This window comes from Ambystoma mexicanum, chromosome 6p, assembly GCF_040938575.1.
Source record: "Ambystoma mexicanum isolate Mex_15411 chromosome 6p, UKY_AmexF1_1, whole genome shotgun sequence".
Taxonomy (NCBI): Eukaryota; Metazoa; Chordata; class Amphibia; order Caudata; family Ambystomatidae; genus Ambystoma; species Ambystoma mexicanum.
In genome coordinates, this window is record NC_090935.1 from 1,327,735,876 (window position 1) to 1,327,755,656 (window position 19,781).

Consider the following 19,781-nt stretch of genomic DNA (forward strand, 5'->3'; position numbering starts at 1 on the left):
ACAGGTTGTACTTGATTTGGAACCTATTATCGAAGCAAGTGAAGAGACGCAGGGAGTCTTGCTCAATGTGGAGCTCTGCTTCTGTTGAGATCTTGTTGGAACCTTGGGGCGAGCCCCAGTAGATTTTAATGAATAAAGGTCGTCAGATTTTGCTCCGGTAGGCCAATGGCAGTCGGGCTTCTCTTTAGGCCCAGTAGAATTTCGATGCTAAGGCGTCACCACGAGTCTCAATGGCCCGGTCACAGACCTTGCAAGATCCTCGGTGGTAGAACCAGTGCGAGCCACAAGGGCCTCGGAGACAACTCTGGTGTAAGCCCCCATGGGGACTTCAGTGTTCTTGACACTGCTAGAAGCCAGGTTGGCCTTGGAGCATACTCCGGTAATGTGGTGGCTAACCACTAAAGGACTGTCGTCCCTCCTGCTTGCGTGGGCCACCTGACTTAACTGATGTCTCGACAAATGTGAGGAAACTAACCCCTTTAACTCAAATAGAGGCGATACGTTGAATAGTTCCCTCCACCGCAACAGTCTTCAACAAATAGGTCCCGGTGAAGAGCAACGTGCGTGTGCACTGAGGCCTATGGTTGAGTTGCGCGTAAGAAGCAATAAATAATAATAATAATAATAATAATAATAATAATAATAATAATAATAATAATAATAATAATAATAATAATAACAGGCCACTCACCTGTGTTGGGGGCCCAGACCATTCAGGCAATGCATGTGGGAATCTGTGTCGCGAAATGCCTGCCGCATGAACAACAGGCTGTGTAACCTTTGACGCCTGTCATAAAAGACTGACAGAATTTTCTGGGGGTGAAGAAATCGAATGACAAAGGCCAATAAAGTGGCCTAGGGAAATAGTTGCACATTAAAAAATTGCACACTATGTCAAGCGTCCAGTCCCATCGATGGAGAAAAAAGGACTGACAGGTGTTGCCGATGGGAGGAGTTGGAGGGGCAGGGCACGCCCACCTCCCGAGCAACTCAGAACATTTAAAAGTGAAATTAATTTTGTGCTATGGCAAAAGTGTACTGGTCCCATCCCCATAGAACAGACACTCCATAAGTATGGAGTAAATGGGACAGAACCTAAGAGTATGATTAATTCAAAACCTCCCATCCATCACTTTTCTGTTTTTCTAGGGTCACCCTGAGTTGAACATGTATGCCGAGATGTGGGTCCTGAGCTTGCCATGCATGATCTGCGTTTGTTTTTTCTACTTCTGTAATGGCAAGGCAGGCTGGCAAAGGATGGTCTGGAGGGTTTCACAGAGCAATGGTAGAGGCTATGATCCATTTAAAGCCTTCCAGCCATCATTCTTCTGTTTTGCTTATGTAATAATATGCTGCAGTTTCATAATTACAATTCATGAAAATTATCAGATAAATGCATAGAAGTAGAGATATGCAAACAGTAGTCCTCGGCTAGTAATAAAGGCAGAAGAAATACAATAAAACATGAATCAGTACAACTGTACCCCTCCTTCCAAACATCCACTGACAGGTGAATAGATTGTACTTCCACTCACTCTCTGTACAAAACAGTGTCATCTAAGTAAGGGTAGTGCAGTATAAAAGGGCAGTGGAGTAGAATCAATCATGGACTAGAGGTGAGTGCAATTCTCAAGTGAGCGAATCAGGGGAAAATTGATGCATCACAGCTGCAGTCTGACATACCCAAGTAAGGCAAGGAAGATGGAACCTGAGACCAACAACACATTACTTAACCGTGGTAATGTTCTTTCTAATGGATGTTCCTCCCATGGATTCCTTATCTTAGCTGTATTCATATCCTGCTTTGCAGTCTCAGAAATGTTTTTGAGATCAGGGGGGCTCTGTGCGGCATCAGCATTTCTGTCCCTCGACGGTTACCATTCCCACGTCTGGACGTAATGTCAATGATAGAACAAATAGCACACACCGCACCTGTTGCCTCAGTTCCTAGAGTTTCCCTCTTTCTGTTCAGCCGTCTTGAGGAATCAAATAACCTGCATGGGCATTGAAAGAGAGAAGTAAGAAAAATGTGCTCACAGTCAGAGGTGTAGGCTGGGATGGCGATGAGTAATCCATGGGAGGAACATCCATCAGAAAGAACATAACCAGGGGTAAGTAGTTTGTTCTTCTAAAGGATTATGTCCTCCCGCGGATTTGTCATCTTTGATAGACTGCAATAGCAGATTTTGGAGACGGAGGTGGAGAAGAGGATTTTTGTGAAACTTTAATTTAGTACATAATATTGTGCAGAACTGCTCTTCCAAAGTGAGCATCCTGGCTCGACAGTGTGTCTAAGCAGTGATGCTTTGAGGAAGTATGGAGTCAGGACTAAGTTGCAGCATTGCAAATGTCTTTAACTGGTACACCTCTTTGAAGAGGTGAAGTAGTTGCCACTCATGAATAGGCTCTTAGATTTGGAGGGACATCTTTTCCACCAATGGAGTAGACATCGGAAATGCATAAAATGACCCAATATGATAACGTTTGTTTGGTCACGACTTGGCCTAAGTTGTGGCCAGTGTACCCGATAAATAGTTGGTCAGCCTGTCTAAAACTTGCCATTCTTGCTATGTAAAGGTTAAGAGCCCTTTTTGGATCAAGCCTGTGTAACCTCTCTGCATCATTAGAAGATTGAGGAGGGGGATACAAATCTGGAAGTGTGATCTTCTTTGTCAAATGAAATTCAGACACCACCTTCGGCAGGAAGGAAGCACAAACCTTCAAAACGACCTTCTCTTTGAAGAATACTGTGGTGGTTTGCAAGATAGAGCTTGTAGCTCAATAACCCTGCTAGCAGAGTGATGGCCTCCAAAAAGATATTTTTCTAGGTTAACAACCTGAGTGAACAAAAATGGAGAGACTCAAAAGGCATACCCATTAAAATGTAAATACTAAATTCAAATCCCAGGATGGAACTAGAAAAGGGACCAGTGGAAATGTGTATGCCAGTCCTTTCAGGAATTGTATCACAATAGGCATTTTAAACAAGAAGCCTTGTTTTGGCGTGCATTTAGAAATGGATAACGCCACCAAGTATCGCTTAATGGTAGGCACTTGTAGCCCCTGATGGGCTATGTGCAGAAAAAAAGACAGCACTTCAGGTGTTTTGGAAGAGAAAGGATCTATATCTTTAGTTCTACACAAGCTGAAAAGCCTATTCTAACGGCAGCGGTATAGAGCTTTGGTTGCTGGTCTTCTAGCCGAAAACAACATCTAGATAATGTCTTCTAGGAGGTCCGAATCTTTGTATCTTAGCCTCTAAGAAACGAAGCGCAAAGCTTCAGTGTTTTGACTCCTGGGTGAAGAGGACAGCCTCCCACTCGTGAGAGTAGATCCACTTTATGGGAAAGATGAAATGGAGGGCAGATATACATGTCTAGAAGATCTGGGTACAACGTCCTCCTGGCCGAATCTGGGACAATCAGGATCAATGATTTTCCAAAGTTCGTCAAGTTCGAAAATCCGAGTCCACCCCGAACTTGTGACCCAGCGCTCCTCTTTGAGGAAATTCCCTGCAGCAGAATAGGTTGCACTTCCTGTTGAAACTGGATGTGAACAGATCCACTTGAGTGGTTCTCCAAATGACAAAGATCTCTAAAAGGACTTTATGAGCCAACTCGCACTCATGAAAGAGTGTGCTCTGCCTGCTCAGAGCATCTGCAACTGTACTCTCTTCACTGGCTAGGTGAACAACTGACATAGCGATCCCATTTTGTAGAGCCCAAAACCAGAGCTTCCTCCTTGTACAGTGCTAGTGACCCTACACCTCATCTCCTGTTGAGGTAATGCATGGCCTGCATGTTGTCCCTCATTATCAGGACATTAATTCCCTGGATGGAAGGCAAAAAGGCTATCAGCGACAGTTTGATTTCCCTCAGCCGTTTTGGGGCCTCATTATAGGTCAGGCGGTCCGGAAATAACGGTGGCGGTAAACCCGCCGCCACCATTGTTTCCGGACCACCTGATCCCGACTCCTGCAGGCGGGAGGTGATGTTCCCGCCAGGTCTGACCTGGCGAGTTTAACACCGCCCGCCTGCAGGCGGACGAGGAAACACCGGCAGCATTACGAGATGCTGCCGGTGTTTCCATGATCCCCATTCCCATCGAGTCCCATATGACTCGATGGGAATGGGGATTAACACCATTCCACCTCCGTGATTCCTGGAAAACCGGGGTTGTAATGCTGGTAATTCCGGGAATCACGGAGGCGGAATGGTAATACGAGTCCAGCGGTAACCAGGCGGTTTTACCGCCGTGGTTACCGCCGGACTCGTAATGAGGCCCTTTGTGTAGTTCTGACTCTGCAGGAGACCAAAGTTTGCTCATTGTAAAATCACCCATATTGATCCCCATCCGGTCATTGAAGCATTCATGACTACAGTTATATGGGGCCTGGGTTACCAAAAAGGTTCTGCTATCATCACGTTCTCCTTGCAGGCCCACCACAGAAGATCCTGTGCAACCTTATTCGGGGCATGAAAAAGGTCCATCATCCTGCCTGAGAACTTTGGCCACTGGGATCTGAGTGCCTATTGAATGGACCTCATCCTTAGGCGGGCTTCTGGCAGCAGGAAAATGTAGGATGCCATGAGGTGTTAGGGAGAATTCTCATCTTATGGCTAACTTCCCTTACCTATAGAGTCCCCCAGCAGCTTTGCTGGATTTGAAGGGTTTGTTTTATTATCCTGCTAAGAGTGAGACTCTTTTTCCCACTCTTAGACATGTTTGCTATGTGTGTTCTAGGCTATTTTTGTGTTTAATGCCTATGGAGTTTCTCTCGCCTCCATAGGAACCATCTTTATGCACATGTGTCACACATCACCCTCCGTGCAGTGACACAGGGGTGTCGTAGCGACACCCAAACATAGACTCCATACCCTGGGACTGACTACTGTCTCCCAGGGCATGTAAAGTTCTAATTGACTTTACTAGTCAATTTTTATGAACTAAACCAGTACAACCCATCTTACTATGGAGGTACTGGAAAGGGTTCATAGTTTTTCCCTTATGTTCATTTTCCAGAGGGTACCGTACAGTCCCTCTCTCAAAAGTTTCTGGCTGGTGGCAGTGGTTTCTACCAAAAATATTCAACCGCAAATATTTTCCTCTGGGATTTTCCCATTGTTCGAGGCTACCACTTTTTCTGACAGCCTCTACCATACCGCCGGTGTATTTTACTATTAACTTTGCTGCTCATCCTGCCACCCTCCCGCACTGCCTCCGGGTCACCCCTTGCTCTGGGGTCTATATCTGTACCCATACAGCCCCCCCTTTTTTCTTCCTGCACTTATCAGACCTACCCTGTCTGCTGCCTTAAACCTAGCACTTGCAAATTGCTGGCTGCATTACCACTGTTTGTTGCCTTTATTATTTATTTATTGTTATTTATCTTTTCTCCTCTGCTTCGCACTTTCCACCTCTCCCCCCTTCCATGCACTTTTCACCTCCCCCCTCTCCCATGCACTTGCGCTTTCTCAATGTCACTGGGCCTAGTAAGATCGCTGTTTTATTCTCCCCTGTTCCCCTCGCTTGCCTTGTCGCGCTCTGAAACACTTGTGTACGAGTGCGATATAAATAAAATATCAATCAATATCAATCAATCAACTTTACTCCGGTAGGTTTTTATTGCCATAACTTTAATATAACTTCTTTCTCGTATCTTTATCTAAACTCCTAACCCAGGTCGGGGATCCTTTGTTCGTCCGTTTGGCGGGCTTCTGCCGAGAAGCCCTCCTTCCGGCGCCACTTAGTCTGGGGTGGGTCCATTGTGTGGGAGGGGGAGTAGGACTCCTGGACAGGGTTGCCTCAGCAACCCATTTCGCACTCTATCCTGATAGGTTGGAGGGTCTCCCGCCAAGACGACCACTCCACTGTGTGAGTGACAGCTAGGCTGTATGAATGGGGATCTTTTTGCATAAAAGCAGGGTCCTGAGGACTGGAAGAGCAAGACGTCGTCACTGGAACTAAGAAGCCGAAGAGGAGAGAAGCCAAAGACATCTGCAACGACTGAACCACCGGTGAAGCCCTGCTGCAGCATCTCACCACTTTTCTCCACATGACGAGAGAAGATCTTCCTCTGCAAGAGCCTTCTTCCCTTGAGCTGGTGGGGCCAACCAGTTTGCCAATCGCCTTCCCGGACCTACCTTGGTCGAATCTCCCGTATCCTGTACTCGGAGGCCGGATAGCCAGGCACCAGTCCACCCGGACCGCAATTTAAAAGACCGTACCTTTTATTCGTCGGGCAGCACCGCGGCTGGTTTCATCCCTGGGTAGTGCAGTAACTCGAACCGTCCTTCACGACAGAGCTTCTCTTCCTCTGCTGCATCATCCGAACTGCAGGAACTACCAGGAACAACCGCCACCGCAGGAGCCACTTCTTCATTGAAAGGTACATTGTTCCGCCAGGACGCCCTTTCTTCGCGGTAGCACTAAAGGTGTTTTAAATCCTTTACCTACCTGTTGAGTTGGCCGCCCCTCTCTCTTAACATTGTCTTTTCAACTTCTGCATCCACCTTTTCAAATTCGTTAACCAAAGACTTGACTGCTGCTACAAGAACATTTTGCTTCTGGGCCCTTGCCCTGTACCACTGACTCTGGCACAAGCCTACTGACTCTGGCTACATTTGTTAGACCTGCCTTCTTTAGATTGATTCTCATCTAGAACTGTGTGGTGCACCCATTTCCTATAACTACCCTTTCCTTCCCATTTTTAAACCTTGTGAAATACCATTTTTCTCAGTTTTCATTTAAGTATTGCCTATTTTGATGCACTGTCTTGCTTAACTGGTTCACAGATGTATGGGAAGTGTTGCTAGGGTGTGTAGGAAACTATTTCTATCTAACTTGTGCTTTCCCTCCCTTGTGAGAAATTGATAGAGTATCCCTTGTGTGTGGTTTTCACTGTGCCGTTTTGCTCAGTTTTCACTCTGGTTTACTTGGTATACGATTTAACTTGGGAGTGTGTATAATTTCCCTTTGACTTAATTTAACTTGCTTGATGACTGTGATAGATGTGTTTTTCTAGAAGTGCATAAAATAAATATATATCTACTTTTTAACATAAAGCTTTGGTCAGTGTTTCCTTGTGTCATAGTACTGTAGGCCTATTGTGTAAACCCTGAATACTGCTCATCTCCCTCTTGAGATAAGTCTGACTGCTCAGCCACAGCTACCAACTAAATATTTGTGGTACAGACTGATACCAAAAGGGATTTATTGCTCTCACCTGTAGTCCTAATCTTGTGTAGTGCTCCCTAAGGGAACTGCACAGGATTCTGCCTAACATGAGGCCAGTAACCTCAGAAATTCAAATGCCGGTAGATATTGAGCAATCTGAAATCTTGTTACCATCTGCAAGATATGTTGAGCCCTCAACCCCGGAGGCAAAGCCTCCCTCAAGGTAGAGTCCAGGACCGCTCCAAAAAAATGTAAGCTTTTGAAAAGGTGTCATCTGGGACTACTTGAAATTAAGGGAGAAGCCCAGTTTGTGGAGGAAGTGGCAGGTGCTGCTGAGATGTTCCAGAGCCTGTTCGGGAGAACGAGCTCTGATTAGCCAATCATCTAGGTAGGGAAAGATGTGAATCCCTCCTCTGCTCGGATTCGCTGCTGTCATGATCACTGCTTCCAAGGAGCCAGGACCAGCCCAACGTCCTTGGAAGCAGGCCCCTAACCCTAATCCTAGGCACCAGCCGGTCCCCACTGGGACCTTTTGGACCTTGTCCTGGCGCCGGTGGCACCAGGCTCATCAAAACCATTGGTCCCGGCATTGGAAGCGCCAGGCTCATAATAGGTGTAAGGATGCTTGGGTGGACTTACCTGCAGCAGACCATGCTGCTTACTTACCAGTCACTTAGAAGCTATCTAAGAACAGGGACTACTTTCTTACCTGGGTGGGGCAGCTCCACTCCCTGGATACAGCAATGGAACTCTTCTGGAAACTGGAACTCTTTTCTTACCTAGGCGGGGCCGTGGAAGAAGACGCCTCATCACCCCAAGGCTATTTAAACCACACCCGATGGATGAAGCGTGCTTCGCGTTATTCTGCATCTGCAGCAGAACGCTCACCGAGTCTGCTCCGGCGTTTCTTCTTCTGATCCTGGACCTGCAAGAATCTACTTACCAATTCAGTATCCAGACATCATCAGCACCTGCAAAGAACAGAAACAACAGGTTAGCAAGGCGAACTTTACACGCAGCACTTACTCACCTGATCCATCGGCTGCGGCCGCTTTGTCACGCCGCATCTCCACCTGCAAAGGCAAAAGTATTGCCATACTTACTGGCACGCTGTGGATTCCGGATTTCTTCGTTCTGCATCGCCGCCTGTAAAGACAAAGCATCGTTAACAACTTACTGGCATTCCGCGGACTCCGGCGCTGCAAACCAACATCTGAAAGGCAAAAGAAAAGACATTAAGCAGGTATTTACTTAGGTCCATCTCGCTCGTCGCAATAAAACGCCTGCAAATACTCCGGCGTCTCTTTAACACGAACTAAGCTGCAAGGAAAGAGACAATTAGAGCGCTTGCCATACTTACAAACTTCCAGGCGCTTTACTTCATCTTCCATCTCAAGAGCCCTGCAATACATAAGGGAAAAGCATTATATAGAGTCTGCATATAAACGTGCCACGCATTTAAAGACTATACAGACAAAAGGTGTCCAGAAACTCACCGCTCGTGCAGACAACGACGGTAATCATCCTCTGAATTCAAGAGGCCTATGTTTCACCAGTGAAGGAACTGGCAACGGCACCCTGCACCAGACACAGATGGAGAGCCCAGCATTCACCTATATAAGGTGAGCACGTTGACCTGGGGGCTCTACGAAAAAGCTGGGAAGAGGGAGGGAGAGAGGGACATTCAACTACCCAGACCATTAACCCCCATATTCTTTCACCTGCAGAAACCTCACTCTTCGAGTCCGACACACAGTGCGAAGAGGTTCGACCCCAGAAGCCAATCGAGTCCTGCACATCACTTTTCGAGTCACAGACAGCTTCCTGCCAAGACCCGCGCCTCCGTGGGAATCAGGTGAGCGTTACAGCTGCCACCACCACCATCAACTTGGTGAAGACCTTTGGGAAGAGATGGGCCTCAAAGTCAGAACTTGAAATTGATAGTGCGAACTGCCAATGGCAAACCTCAGATACTTCCTGTGTCTGGGATGCATAAGCACATGAAAGTAAGCATCCTGAAGATCGAGTGACACCATCCAGTCCTGGAGCTGAAGGGCCTGGAGGATCTGTGAAAGAGTGACCATCTTGAATTTGTCTTTTTTGAAGAACTTGTTCAGGTGCATCAAGTTCAGGATGGGTTGCAGTCCTCTGTCTTTCTTGGGGACAAGGAAATAGGTGGAATGCCAACACTGGTTTTGCTCCGCTAGAGGTACCTGCTCCACTGCACCTTTCTCCAACAGGGAACAAATCTCCTGTAAGAGGATTCGATCTGGATCCTGAAGAGATTGTTCACTTAGGGGACCATCTTGGGGCCTTTGCAGAAGTGGGAGACAGTACCCTTAACCTACTGTTTGTAGAGCCCATGCATCTGAAGTAATAAGATGGCATTCTTGCTGCTGGGTCAACCTGCCTCCCACTGGAGTCGTGTGAGCAAAGTGCTCAGATAGGATTTGGGCCTGTGGCTGCAGCCGAGGGCAATTATGAGGTTGCTGCCTGAGCAGGGTTTCCTCCATGGCCTCTAGGAGCATGTGTAAACCTTCGGTTTCCTTGCTTCGGGCTTGTCTGACCTCTTCCCCTTTGGCCAAAGTAGTCGAAATAGCTAAAGAAGCACCCTCTCCAAGTCTGTGAAGGTGGGTGTTGTTGGGGATAACAAATGGCTGCCCCCAAAGACTTTGCTGCAGCCTTTGAAGCCTGTAGCTTCTCTAGGTTTCCACCCGCCTTAGGGTCAAATGGATTGGACCCATTAAAGGGCATATTTAGGAGCCTGAACATTGGGTGCAAATACAGGCTTACACAGCCAAGCAAACCTCCCGATTACTGCACTAGAACCCATGCGTCTTTCAAAGCAGTCTCATGTGTCTAGACCTGACTGAAGGGATTGACAGGCAGCCTCTTTCCATCATTAATAGGGTTATTAAAACCTTCTTGCATCTCACCTTCAGGGATGTTTTCCTAGCTTGGGCAATTACAATCCACAATGTATAGCTGTAGTTTACTAGTGCACAAGATGCGTTAAAGGCTTTTAATGCCATACTTCCAGAAGAAAATACCCTTTTTGCATGGCCGTGGTATTGCTTATCATCCCTATATGATTGGTTAAGCTGCAGCTTTTGGAATTGAAATTGCTGCCTGTACACCTAAGCTCTCTGGTGTCGGAGGCCTAGAAAGAAAATCAGGGTCCATAGAAGAAGGTCTGTATTTCTTCATCAACTCTTAATTAACAGCCAAAGTGGTCTGGTTTTTGCCATATTTCCAATATTGTGTTCTTTAGTGCTGTATGGAAAGGCAGCGCAGGCTCCTTAGGAGGGCATCTATATAAGATGTCTGTCAGATCATCTTGAGTAATGTCCTTTGCAGGACAACTCCATCCCAAATGTTCAATCACCCTGTACACGGCAGTCCTATAGGCTGCCTTTGGGTGAGAATGCACATCTAGTGTGTCAAATTCAACCTCAGGAATCCAAACCACTGGCATCCTTTAAACATGAAGCCAGGTCTTCAAGACAAGATTGATCCAAAATCAATTCCTCTAGAACATTAGGGCTTCCAAATCATTTATTTATTAATTTATAAAGTGCACTAATCCCAGAGGCATCAAGGCGCTAGGGTATACCGAAGTGTATGACGGCATCTTCCTCCTCCTCTTCCTCGAAAATGGACCCAAAGGATTTGAAGAAATAAGTTTTTGATGAGGTTTGAATCTCGAAGTCGACTCCGAGGTTGACATTGACATTAAAAGCCCCTTCGACTTTGCCTCCATCAAAGAGGACGCCAATGAAGCATTTGGCTTCGATGTGATCTCAGCGGCCGACACTGTCAACACCACTCGAGAAGACATCTCTAAGGCCTTCCAACTCAGGCGTTTGGACAGATGGGTGAAAGCCTTACTTGATTCCCTGGCGATCTCCGAGGATGGTGGTGGAATGAATAGCCTTTTTTTAAACTCTTTCGAGGGGCCAGGAGGGGCCGCTTTCGAGATGAATCAAGCTAAAGTGTTTCTTCAACCAGAACTTAAAAGAGAGCAATGAGACCGAGATGTCACAAGCCAAAGTGTAAGTCAAAAAGCAAATCAACTGCAGTCAGAGTGGCAGAGTATTGATAAGCAGGGTTTAGGTAGAAAAGAGGAGGAATGAGTAGTGAGAAGGAAGTGTGAAGAGGGAAATGATCGGTAAGCAGGCGCTCGACAGTGATAAGGTGGGGTCTCAAGAGATTGATCAGTCAGGCTGAGCAAGAGAGAAGTGAGGGGAGGGTATGAGATTTAAAGCCAGGCTGAGCAAATAAGAAGACCGATTGAGTGTTGAGGTGCAGGTAACCAGGAGGCATTACTTGCATGCTCTGTGGCAAAGGAACACATTATCAGACAGTGAAAACCAGCGGTTAAATTAGCACCCAAAAGTGTGGTAAAATTCAATAAACAAACATAATGCATGCGGCTGCATTTCACACAAAGACCAATGAAAAAACAAAGAAATCTTTATTCCTCATGAGTTCTTGTGGAAGACTTAACACTTTAAGGGCTTTATCAGGAGTTGGGCAGTATCCCGGCAGTAAATCCGCTGGAATACCACCCAACGCAATTAATGTTACCCCACTTGGTCCAACGGTATTACCACCAGATCGCAAGCGGTGGTGGCAGTGTAAGTCCCCATTTTTTGCGAATCCACAGGACTCAATAGGGCATTGTCGGTGTAATTACTGCAACGCAATTACTGCCGCAGTAATTACACCGAAAATGCCCCATTGAGTCCTATGGACTCACAGAAAATGGGCGGAAAGTAGACAGATTTACAACCAGCTCAGAGCTGGAGGTGAATCCTCCAACTTTCCAACCAACTCATAGTTGGCCATTGCGGTAATGCAGCAGTAATGCTATTACCGCTGCTTTTTTACCGCATCGACCGACTTCTGATGAGGCCCTTTATCTTTCTAAGCCTAAAAACAAAGGGCCTCATCACAAGTGGGCGTTATCTCGGCAGTAAAACAGCGGGGATACCACCCAACCAAATAGCGTTACCGCAACTCGGTTCGGCGATATTAGCGCCAGATCTGGAGTTGCGGCAATGCTTTAAATCCCCATAGCTCTAACATGAAAAAAGGAGTTGGCGTGCCCTTTGGGGAGTTATGAACGGCAGCTGGGCACCTAAAGTACTAACTGACATAAAGAAACATTGCTGCAAAAAAGAGAGAGCACTCAGCACCTAGCCTAATATGCTTAATTAGTGGAGTGCTTAAATTAGCTGGGGTTTCCTTGTATCAAATCCAACCCCTAGTTAAAACCATATTCATGCATGGTTCATATAGAAAATAACCACATATAGCACAACATTTTCAGTGTGTAAATTGTAATATTTTAGTGCTCTGAATGGTAAAACAAAAATAGCAACAAAGGATACAATATATTCAGTATCGACTTATAACTTCAAAGAATAAATTAAATCGTCAACATATATAGACAAAGATACACAAAAAATAATTCTTCACATTTTTCAATCATATATTTTCACATGAGCAAAGTAAAAGGACAGAAACTAGAAAAAGTAATAAAGAGTAGGGCGTGAGTGAACCACAAACCAGTGCTTAAAGAAAGGCTTAAAGAAGGGGGAAGAACAGAGGGAAATGTCCTCTAGTTGAAGAAGAGAGATACATGAAACACTTTCATGGTGACAGTTCCATATATTCAAATTGTGGAAAAGTCTGGAAATTAAAAAAAGAAGTAGGGTTTATCAACCCCCTCACGTCTTTAATATCTTTAATATCTACTGCTGTATATTTGTATACATTGCTTTTAGAAAGAGTCCTGAAGTTTTTTAGTTATTCTGGAAATCTTTTTTGCAGGACTTCTTATGGGGAACCCCCACTGGGTTTGCCAACCCACACGCCTCTATAGGGCATTTACGACACAATTACCGTGGTACAAATTGCGCTGCAGTAATTGCACCGAAAATGGGCAGAAAGTTGGCAGATTTACCTCCAGCTCATAGTTTTTAGTAATAGTAATAGTAATAGCTTTACCACTGCAGTTTTACTGCTCCGCCCAGCTTGTGATGAAGCCCACAGTGTGTGACACTGGCCCCACTGACTTAATGTTAGGAATTTACAAAGGCAGGATTAATTGAACCTATTTTTAAAAGGATATGTTATCCATCTTGTTAATGCATGAGAATCCCATAGTTTGAGCCTGCTTTGTCTAATCAAACATACTTACATGGCTCGAGCCTCCATGAGTTAGCTCCTGTATCTTTTGCTGCAGTGCTTCAGAATCTCCAAGGGATTTAAAAAGTTCACTTTTCAGGGCTTCTATCTGAAGGGACATATCCTGTCGCTCCTCTGCATAATTCTTCAATCTGTGTGTAAATTGCTTAACTTCTTCCTGCAAGTCTACTAAATATTTCTAATAGGAACAAAAGAAAATGCTTCAATGAGTATTAATTTAGTTACAATTCATATCTCATAATTATTAGGAACATGTATATCTCCTTCCTAATGCAAATCAAAGTAAGAAGCCAGAAAATATTTTGATTAAATGGTTAAAACCAGTCTTAGACAAGATGCATCATTTTCAAATATTGGGGCAGTCATATAGCCCCGATTGGCTTATCATCAGGGATGTCAGTGCAGCGCCCCACCAGCTCTGAGCAAGCAAGCCACTGCACTGCTGCCATTTTCCTAAAGAAAGGGACGGGTGTCTGCGCCAGCCCTTTGTTTAGGCAAACGGAACATGTGTTTGCAACATTTGAGCGTGAGTGCAATGGCACTGAAAGTGTGTACCCCCAGTAATGAATACGGGATTCATGGTGGTACATAAATGATGACGTATGAGCCTTATCTTTTCCTAACGTTCATAGAAGGAGAGTGGCTGCAGAGCGATTATTAATATACTTAGAGAAGGCCTATTCCATCTTTAGAGCACTGCCAGCCAGACGTTTACAGCAAACACAGGGTAGCTTGCAATCCCTAAAGCTTAGGCACAGGGTTATAACCTTGGCGCTCAGCCACTTCCTGGGAATTTTGCTCCCACACATTTCATGTGCATGCAAGATTCAACTATGGCAAATGTATTAGTACATATATGACATTAGCGAAGAACGTTCTTGTAGATAAAAAGGACGCAGGGTTATTAAATGCCAGTAACACTTTTCTCAAGTTACATGATATCATACCATGATATAATTTGAGTCACAAAATCTCCAATTACAATATAACATTGGTAAGATTGCATAAAAGTCTTATGGGACCAGCTGGCCATTATGTATCTTGCCCCCTCTTCTTTCAGTCCTGCTTTTGGCCACAACTCCTCGCCTGGTGTATCAGAGGACCGGCCCAACCTCGCTCGCGGTTTGTCCTGGGCTGGGAGGAGCACTGTTCATTGCTTATTGGGGGGGAAGTCAAAGTTATCTTGGTTAAATCCCTTTAAGCATCCTCGCTGTCTGGCCTACAGAGGGGACCTTATTGAAGAGGGGGAGATAAGATCTCCTTTCGTCAGTGTCGCCACAGACAAAGTATTTTGGTTCTTCCTGGCGGCGCCTTCTTTTAAGCTGCCTACCAGAGCTCTAAATGGTTCCTTCCTCCTTTTGAATAAAGCAGGCCAATCCCAGTGTTCTTTCATTGGACGCTGCTATTTTGCTGGCTGCGCTGGGGACTCTTTTTGCTGACAATTGCAAACCCCCACAGCATCGCTTTGGGGCTTCGACCCACATTATGCTTGCGGCTTTGTTGCAGTCTGCCTTTGTCTCCCCTTTGGCAACTGCCATGAACATCGGTATGGGGCGGGGAGCTTCCAAAGGAGTTCAGGACAGGAAGACCTGAGATGGCAAATATGAAAGTCATCAGAGCAAAACTTCACAGCACTGATAGGGCCCATGACTTACTATTGTCCAACTCCAGACCTTGAGGGCCGGAAATCTGATTGAAATGGTTTTCAGGATATCCCTCATTTATTTTATTTATTTTTACATTTGTGACAACACCCAGACCCATGGGTATCATGGCGTTAAGTACAGTCAGAATGTGAAGCAGGTAATATGTACAATAGGCATTGGTAGTAATAGCCAGAGTTACTCAAATGTATCAAATAACCAAGTTGTAAGTCATTTTTTAAATATAATGAAAGATTGTTCATTTCAAATGGATGCTGGTACATAATTCAAAAGAGACGGAGCTAGAACACAAGAGCTGGCACCACCAGCTCTTTTGGTCTTAAAGCAAGGGTTGCCAAGAACAATGATAGAGCTAGATCTGAGCTCACCAGAGGGGTAGTGCTTGATGATGAAGTTGTTGAGGTAACAGGGTGCGACCTTGTAAAGAAATTGGGGCGTGATAGTCAGTGCTTTGAATATGAGCCATGCTTTAATGGGGAGCCAGTGAGATTCTCGCCTGGAGGCTGTGATGTGATCTGAGCGTTTCAAACCCAGGGCTGCTCGAAGGGCTTTGTTCTGCAGTAGTTGTAATTTGTAGATGTTGGCAACAGTGGTGCCCAGGAGCTTGACTAAGTGGGCAGGGCAGTGATCTCCTTTACAGATGGAAGGTTTGAGGGATTGGATAGTGGTGGTCACATGCTATAATGTGACTTGGCAAAAAGGGGGAGGTGGTGGGGAATGAGTTGCAGTGGGTTGGTCAAGAGTGTTGGGCAAGGGTAATTCGGGGGCGAGCAGGGCCTTTTTAGTGCTGATTTTGGTAAGTAGAGAATCCATTTTGTGAGGGAGGGCATCTTGTTACATAGTACACAAGGCTTTGTCCTCTTGAGTACTAACAATAGGGGCGATGGGTGTTTACAGATCTCTAAGGATGGAAAGTAATTCTCTTGTATTCGAGCTGGCATTGGTAATTCTGTCATTGTAGGAGTAAGCTTTGCAGGCAATTACAGCTTTCTTGTAAGAGTATACTGCGAGGGATGAGAGGTTGCTGGGTGAGGGGTGATTTTTGGGGAGATGTTCTAGGGCTCTTGTGGTCCTGTGTAATATCACTAGGTCTTCCGTGAAACATGTATTCTTGTGTTTGTGTGGTTTGGGAAGTTTGCTTTTAAGTGGCACATGGAGGTTGAGGGTCTGAAGCAGACAGTCATGGTATAGGTTGGCTAGGTCAAGAGAGGAGGGGTTGGGGGCCAAAGCACGGGAGCTGGGAGTGGCTTGGAGAGAAGGCTTTAAATCCTGGTGGTTCAACTTGCGGGTGTTGTGCACAAGTATAGGGTTCGGTTTGTTGATTGGAGGTTTGGGAAGCTTGGACAAGGAGAGCTGAAACTGGATGAGGAAGTGGTCTAACCACAGGCCCGGGCCCACAGTTGAGATGTTGACAGTCATGTTGGCTGTGAGAACCCAGTCCAGGGTTAGCCCTTTAGAGTGTGTGGGTACATCAATCAATTGGATAAAATTCATGTCACGAAGCACTGATGAGAGTAGCAATTCTTTGTGGTCTTGGGCATCTTTGTACCCGTGCATGTGGCGCAACGAGGGTTCCTCTCTGTGCCCCCTATTCAAATGCACGGTTGAGGACCTAGAACACTTTTTTATGTTATGTCCGGCCACACTATCATTGAGAAAATGCCACTTAAGGCCACATTGGCGCCTGCGTGGCTGCAGGACTGTTGCAGATGCTATGGCAATTTGCTTACATTCTGCTGGTGCTCCTGCAGTCTTTGCAAAGTGCAGGTATCTACGATGGGCTTGGAGTGGCAAAAGTAAAACTGTTAGTGTGAAGCCTGCATGAATGTATTAAAGGATGTCTTGGAATGCTTGGATTTTCTGTAATTGCTGGCCATCATTATAAACTCCATGGAATTTATCTGGTATGCTTCCAGGACCAAAAATGGTTTTGTAACTTGCACAGTGAAGCAATGGGGCCTGAAAATCACATTGGTGGATGATCAGTTGTAGATTATAAGGGAGGTTGAGAGCTTGCTCTCCTCTAATTTGATGTATGTACCCTCAGCATTATATTTATATCAGTTCCTTTGATTTTAATAAGATATAGGTTCTGTTAATTTTTTATACTGCTAACAGTTATTTGGTGTCCAGGAACTAACCTAGGATTTGTTTGAACAGTTCACACAACCTCCGTATTGTTGAAATTTTCTTTTTCTTTTAGGTTGTTCTACCTAATTGTAGTGAATATTAATTGGTTGCATTTTGGAGTTTTATTATGAAATTGTATTTAACAAACGTATCCTAGGTTGAGGTCACCCATGATGATACATTTAGTCAAAGGTTTCATGAATGGGTTGAGAAGGAGTGGGATGCCATGGTCAGATAGGCTGGAGCCTGCTTGCCTATAGACTAGGAGCAGTTTGAAAGTGGTTTGAGGGTCAGTAATGAACTTGATGAGCAGCATCGCGTAGCCTGGAGTGGTAGGTAATAAGCAAGGTCTGATCTGCAGGGAGAATTTGAAGATTAGGGCTATTCCACCTCCAATGGTATTAAGTCGGTCAGTGCTAAGCATAGTGTAATTAGGAGGGAGAGCCAAGTAGATCAGAGGGCCAGAGGCTTCATGGAGCCAGGACACAGTGATGGCAAAGATGTCAAGGTTGTGCTCTAGGATGAGATCATGGATGTCGATGACATGCGCACCCATTAAGTAGGGCACATTCTAAGCCATGTGAGTTTTTGGGAGTGGGTGAGGGTTCTGGTGGAGGTTTCTGTGGCTTGTGAGCAGGAAGTGGAGCAGGAGAGGAGGGAGGCGTAGCTGAGATGGCGAGATTGGAAGTGATGGGTGGGTGAGAGGATGAGGTGGCGAGGTGATAGGTTCTGGACGAAAGCCTGGATTGGCAGGTAGGTCCCACACAGGGTCAGCTGGTGCCCGAATATCCAATGAGTAGTTTAGGTACACGGTTGCTGGCATAGGTATTGGGTAGTTTGCACATGCCCAGGGTTGAGGGAATCTGTGCAGTGGTGGCAAATGGCTTGCAGGATTGGGAGGCATGATGATGTTGGTTGAGAACCAGTGTTAGCGTGCAAGGTGGTCAATTGTTTGGACTAGTATACCTTGAATTTCTTTCCTGTGGGGACACACTCTTGTATGTTCACGTCATTAATTTCCCAGTCCGACACAGAGTAGGGAATTTCCCTTTAGTTGATCAAGCGTGCAAGGTGTTGTCAGTTTCTGGGCGAGGTGGAGGGCAAGTGGCCTTGCCCTAGTGGTGAGAGGGGGGAGGACACATAAACTGCGAGATGGATTATGTGAATTTGGTAGGCCTCTCTGCCATAGGTTGGGAGAGATGAATAGGGAAGGGAGAAACGGATTGGGTAGGGGGTGAAAGAGGACTGTGGTTCACAGGTTGATGGTTTCAGGAGACAGAAGGGTGGGAGCTGGTACCTCGTAGATGCTGGGAGCCTTACTAGCGGGTAGTTGGCTGCACGGTGCTATCTGCACGAGCGGCGCAGTAGTGCAGGGTAGCCTCAGATCATCAAGGCCCTGAAGTAGATTGGAAGGGAGAGAGGAGAGAAAATGTTGCGGCGGAAGGGCTTGAGCAGAAAGTTAGTTGAGATTGTTACGTAGGAGTAACTCTAATACAATGGAGTAACTGGATGCTATTCTGGGAGAGTAGCAGCACTTTGTAGAAACGAGCGCAGAGTAACTAACAGACTGAGAGGGATGCAAGGTGTTCAGAAGGCCGGGCTTGTGGGCAGAGGGGGCGGAGAGAGACAGCAGTGTAGAGCAGGGCGTCGGGAGCGAAGCGCTCAAATTTGGAAAACTACATGCATACACTGAGTGGTCAGGGCACCCGACCAGCTTAGTGAAGGGAGGAATGTGGTTGGGGGTTGGAGGGAGAAATCCCTGGTAGATACAATGTCATAGATGAGAGAACATTTGCGAGACAGCAAGGGGCGAAGGCTCCTCTTACCCTGAGAAAGCGGTGTGCGGTCCCTGTCTACAGACAATGCAGAGGTGAGATAGCAAGTCGGTGGTGGGCCTTGCAGCCCAGCTTCCAAGGCCTGTCAGGGCCAGATGGGTCCGTTGATTCTTGTAGGTGGTCCTTCAAGGGGGGCCAGCTTCGCCTGCCGGCTCCCCGGGACTTCCTTCATTATGGCCAGGCATGGCCAATTGGGATGCGTTGCAGGCGGGGCATTGGACACACAAAGCCCATTGGAATCAGATGCTGCAGTGGTGGCCATTTTAGAAAGGAGCAAATGCTCCATAGCTGTGCAACGTGGCCCAGAAAGCCTTAACCCCGGGGCCCAGGTGGAGATGGCCTGGAGGTGGGGGCTGGACTCGAGGCAGACTGAAAGTTCCTCCTCATCCTTCGAGGTCCGGACAGGGACATTGATCATTGAAGGTGGCACTTCAAGGGAGTCCAGCTTTGCCAGCTGGACTTCCCTCATTATGGCCAGGTTTAGCCAATCGGGATGAGTTGCAGGCAGGCCATTTTAAAAAGGGACAAATGCTCCGTAGCTATGTAGTGTAGGCCAGCAAGTCTTACTTCTGGGGCCCAGGTGGAGATGGCCTGGAGGCGGGTGCTGGACTCAAGGCACACTGGAAGTGCCTCCTCCTCTTTTGAGTGCCAGACAGGGACGTCGATCCTTGTATGTGGTCCTTCAAGGGGGGGCCGGCTTCACCTGCCGGCTCTGCAGGACTTCCTTCATTATGGCCAGGCATGGCCAATCGGGATGAGTTGC

At 46.3% G+C, this 19,781-nt stretch overlaps 1 protein-coding gene across 2 annotated transcripts in view; it reads right to left on the bottom strand.

Moving 5' to 3' along the window:
• Positions 1–19,781, bottom strand: part of LOC138510377 (coiled-coil domain-containing protein 171-like) — a 3,784,015-nt gene that overhangs the window by 968,899 nt on the left and 2,795,335 nt on the right. For both annotated transcript variants that reach the window (XM_069625990.1, XM_069625991.1), the window contains one exon: positions 13,382–13,567. In XM_069625990.1, coding sequence (XP_069482091.1) covers positions 13,382–13,567 — 186 coding nt within the window. The remainder of the gene's footprint in view (positions 1–13,381; positions 13,568–19,781) is intronic.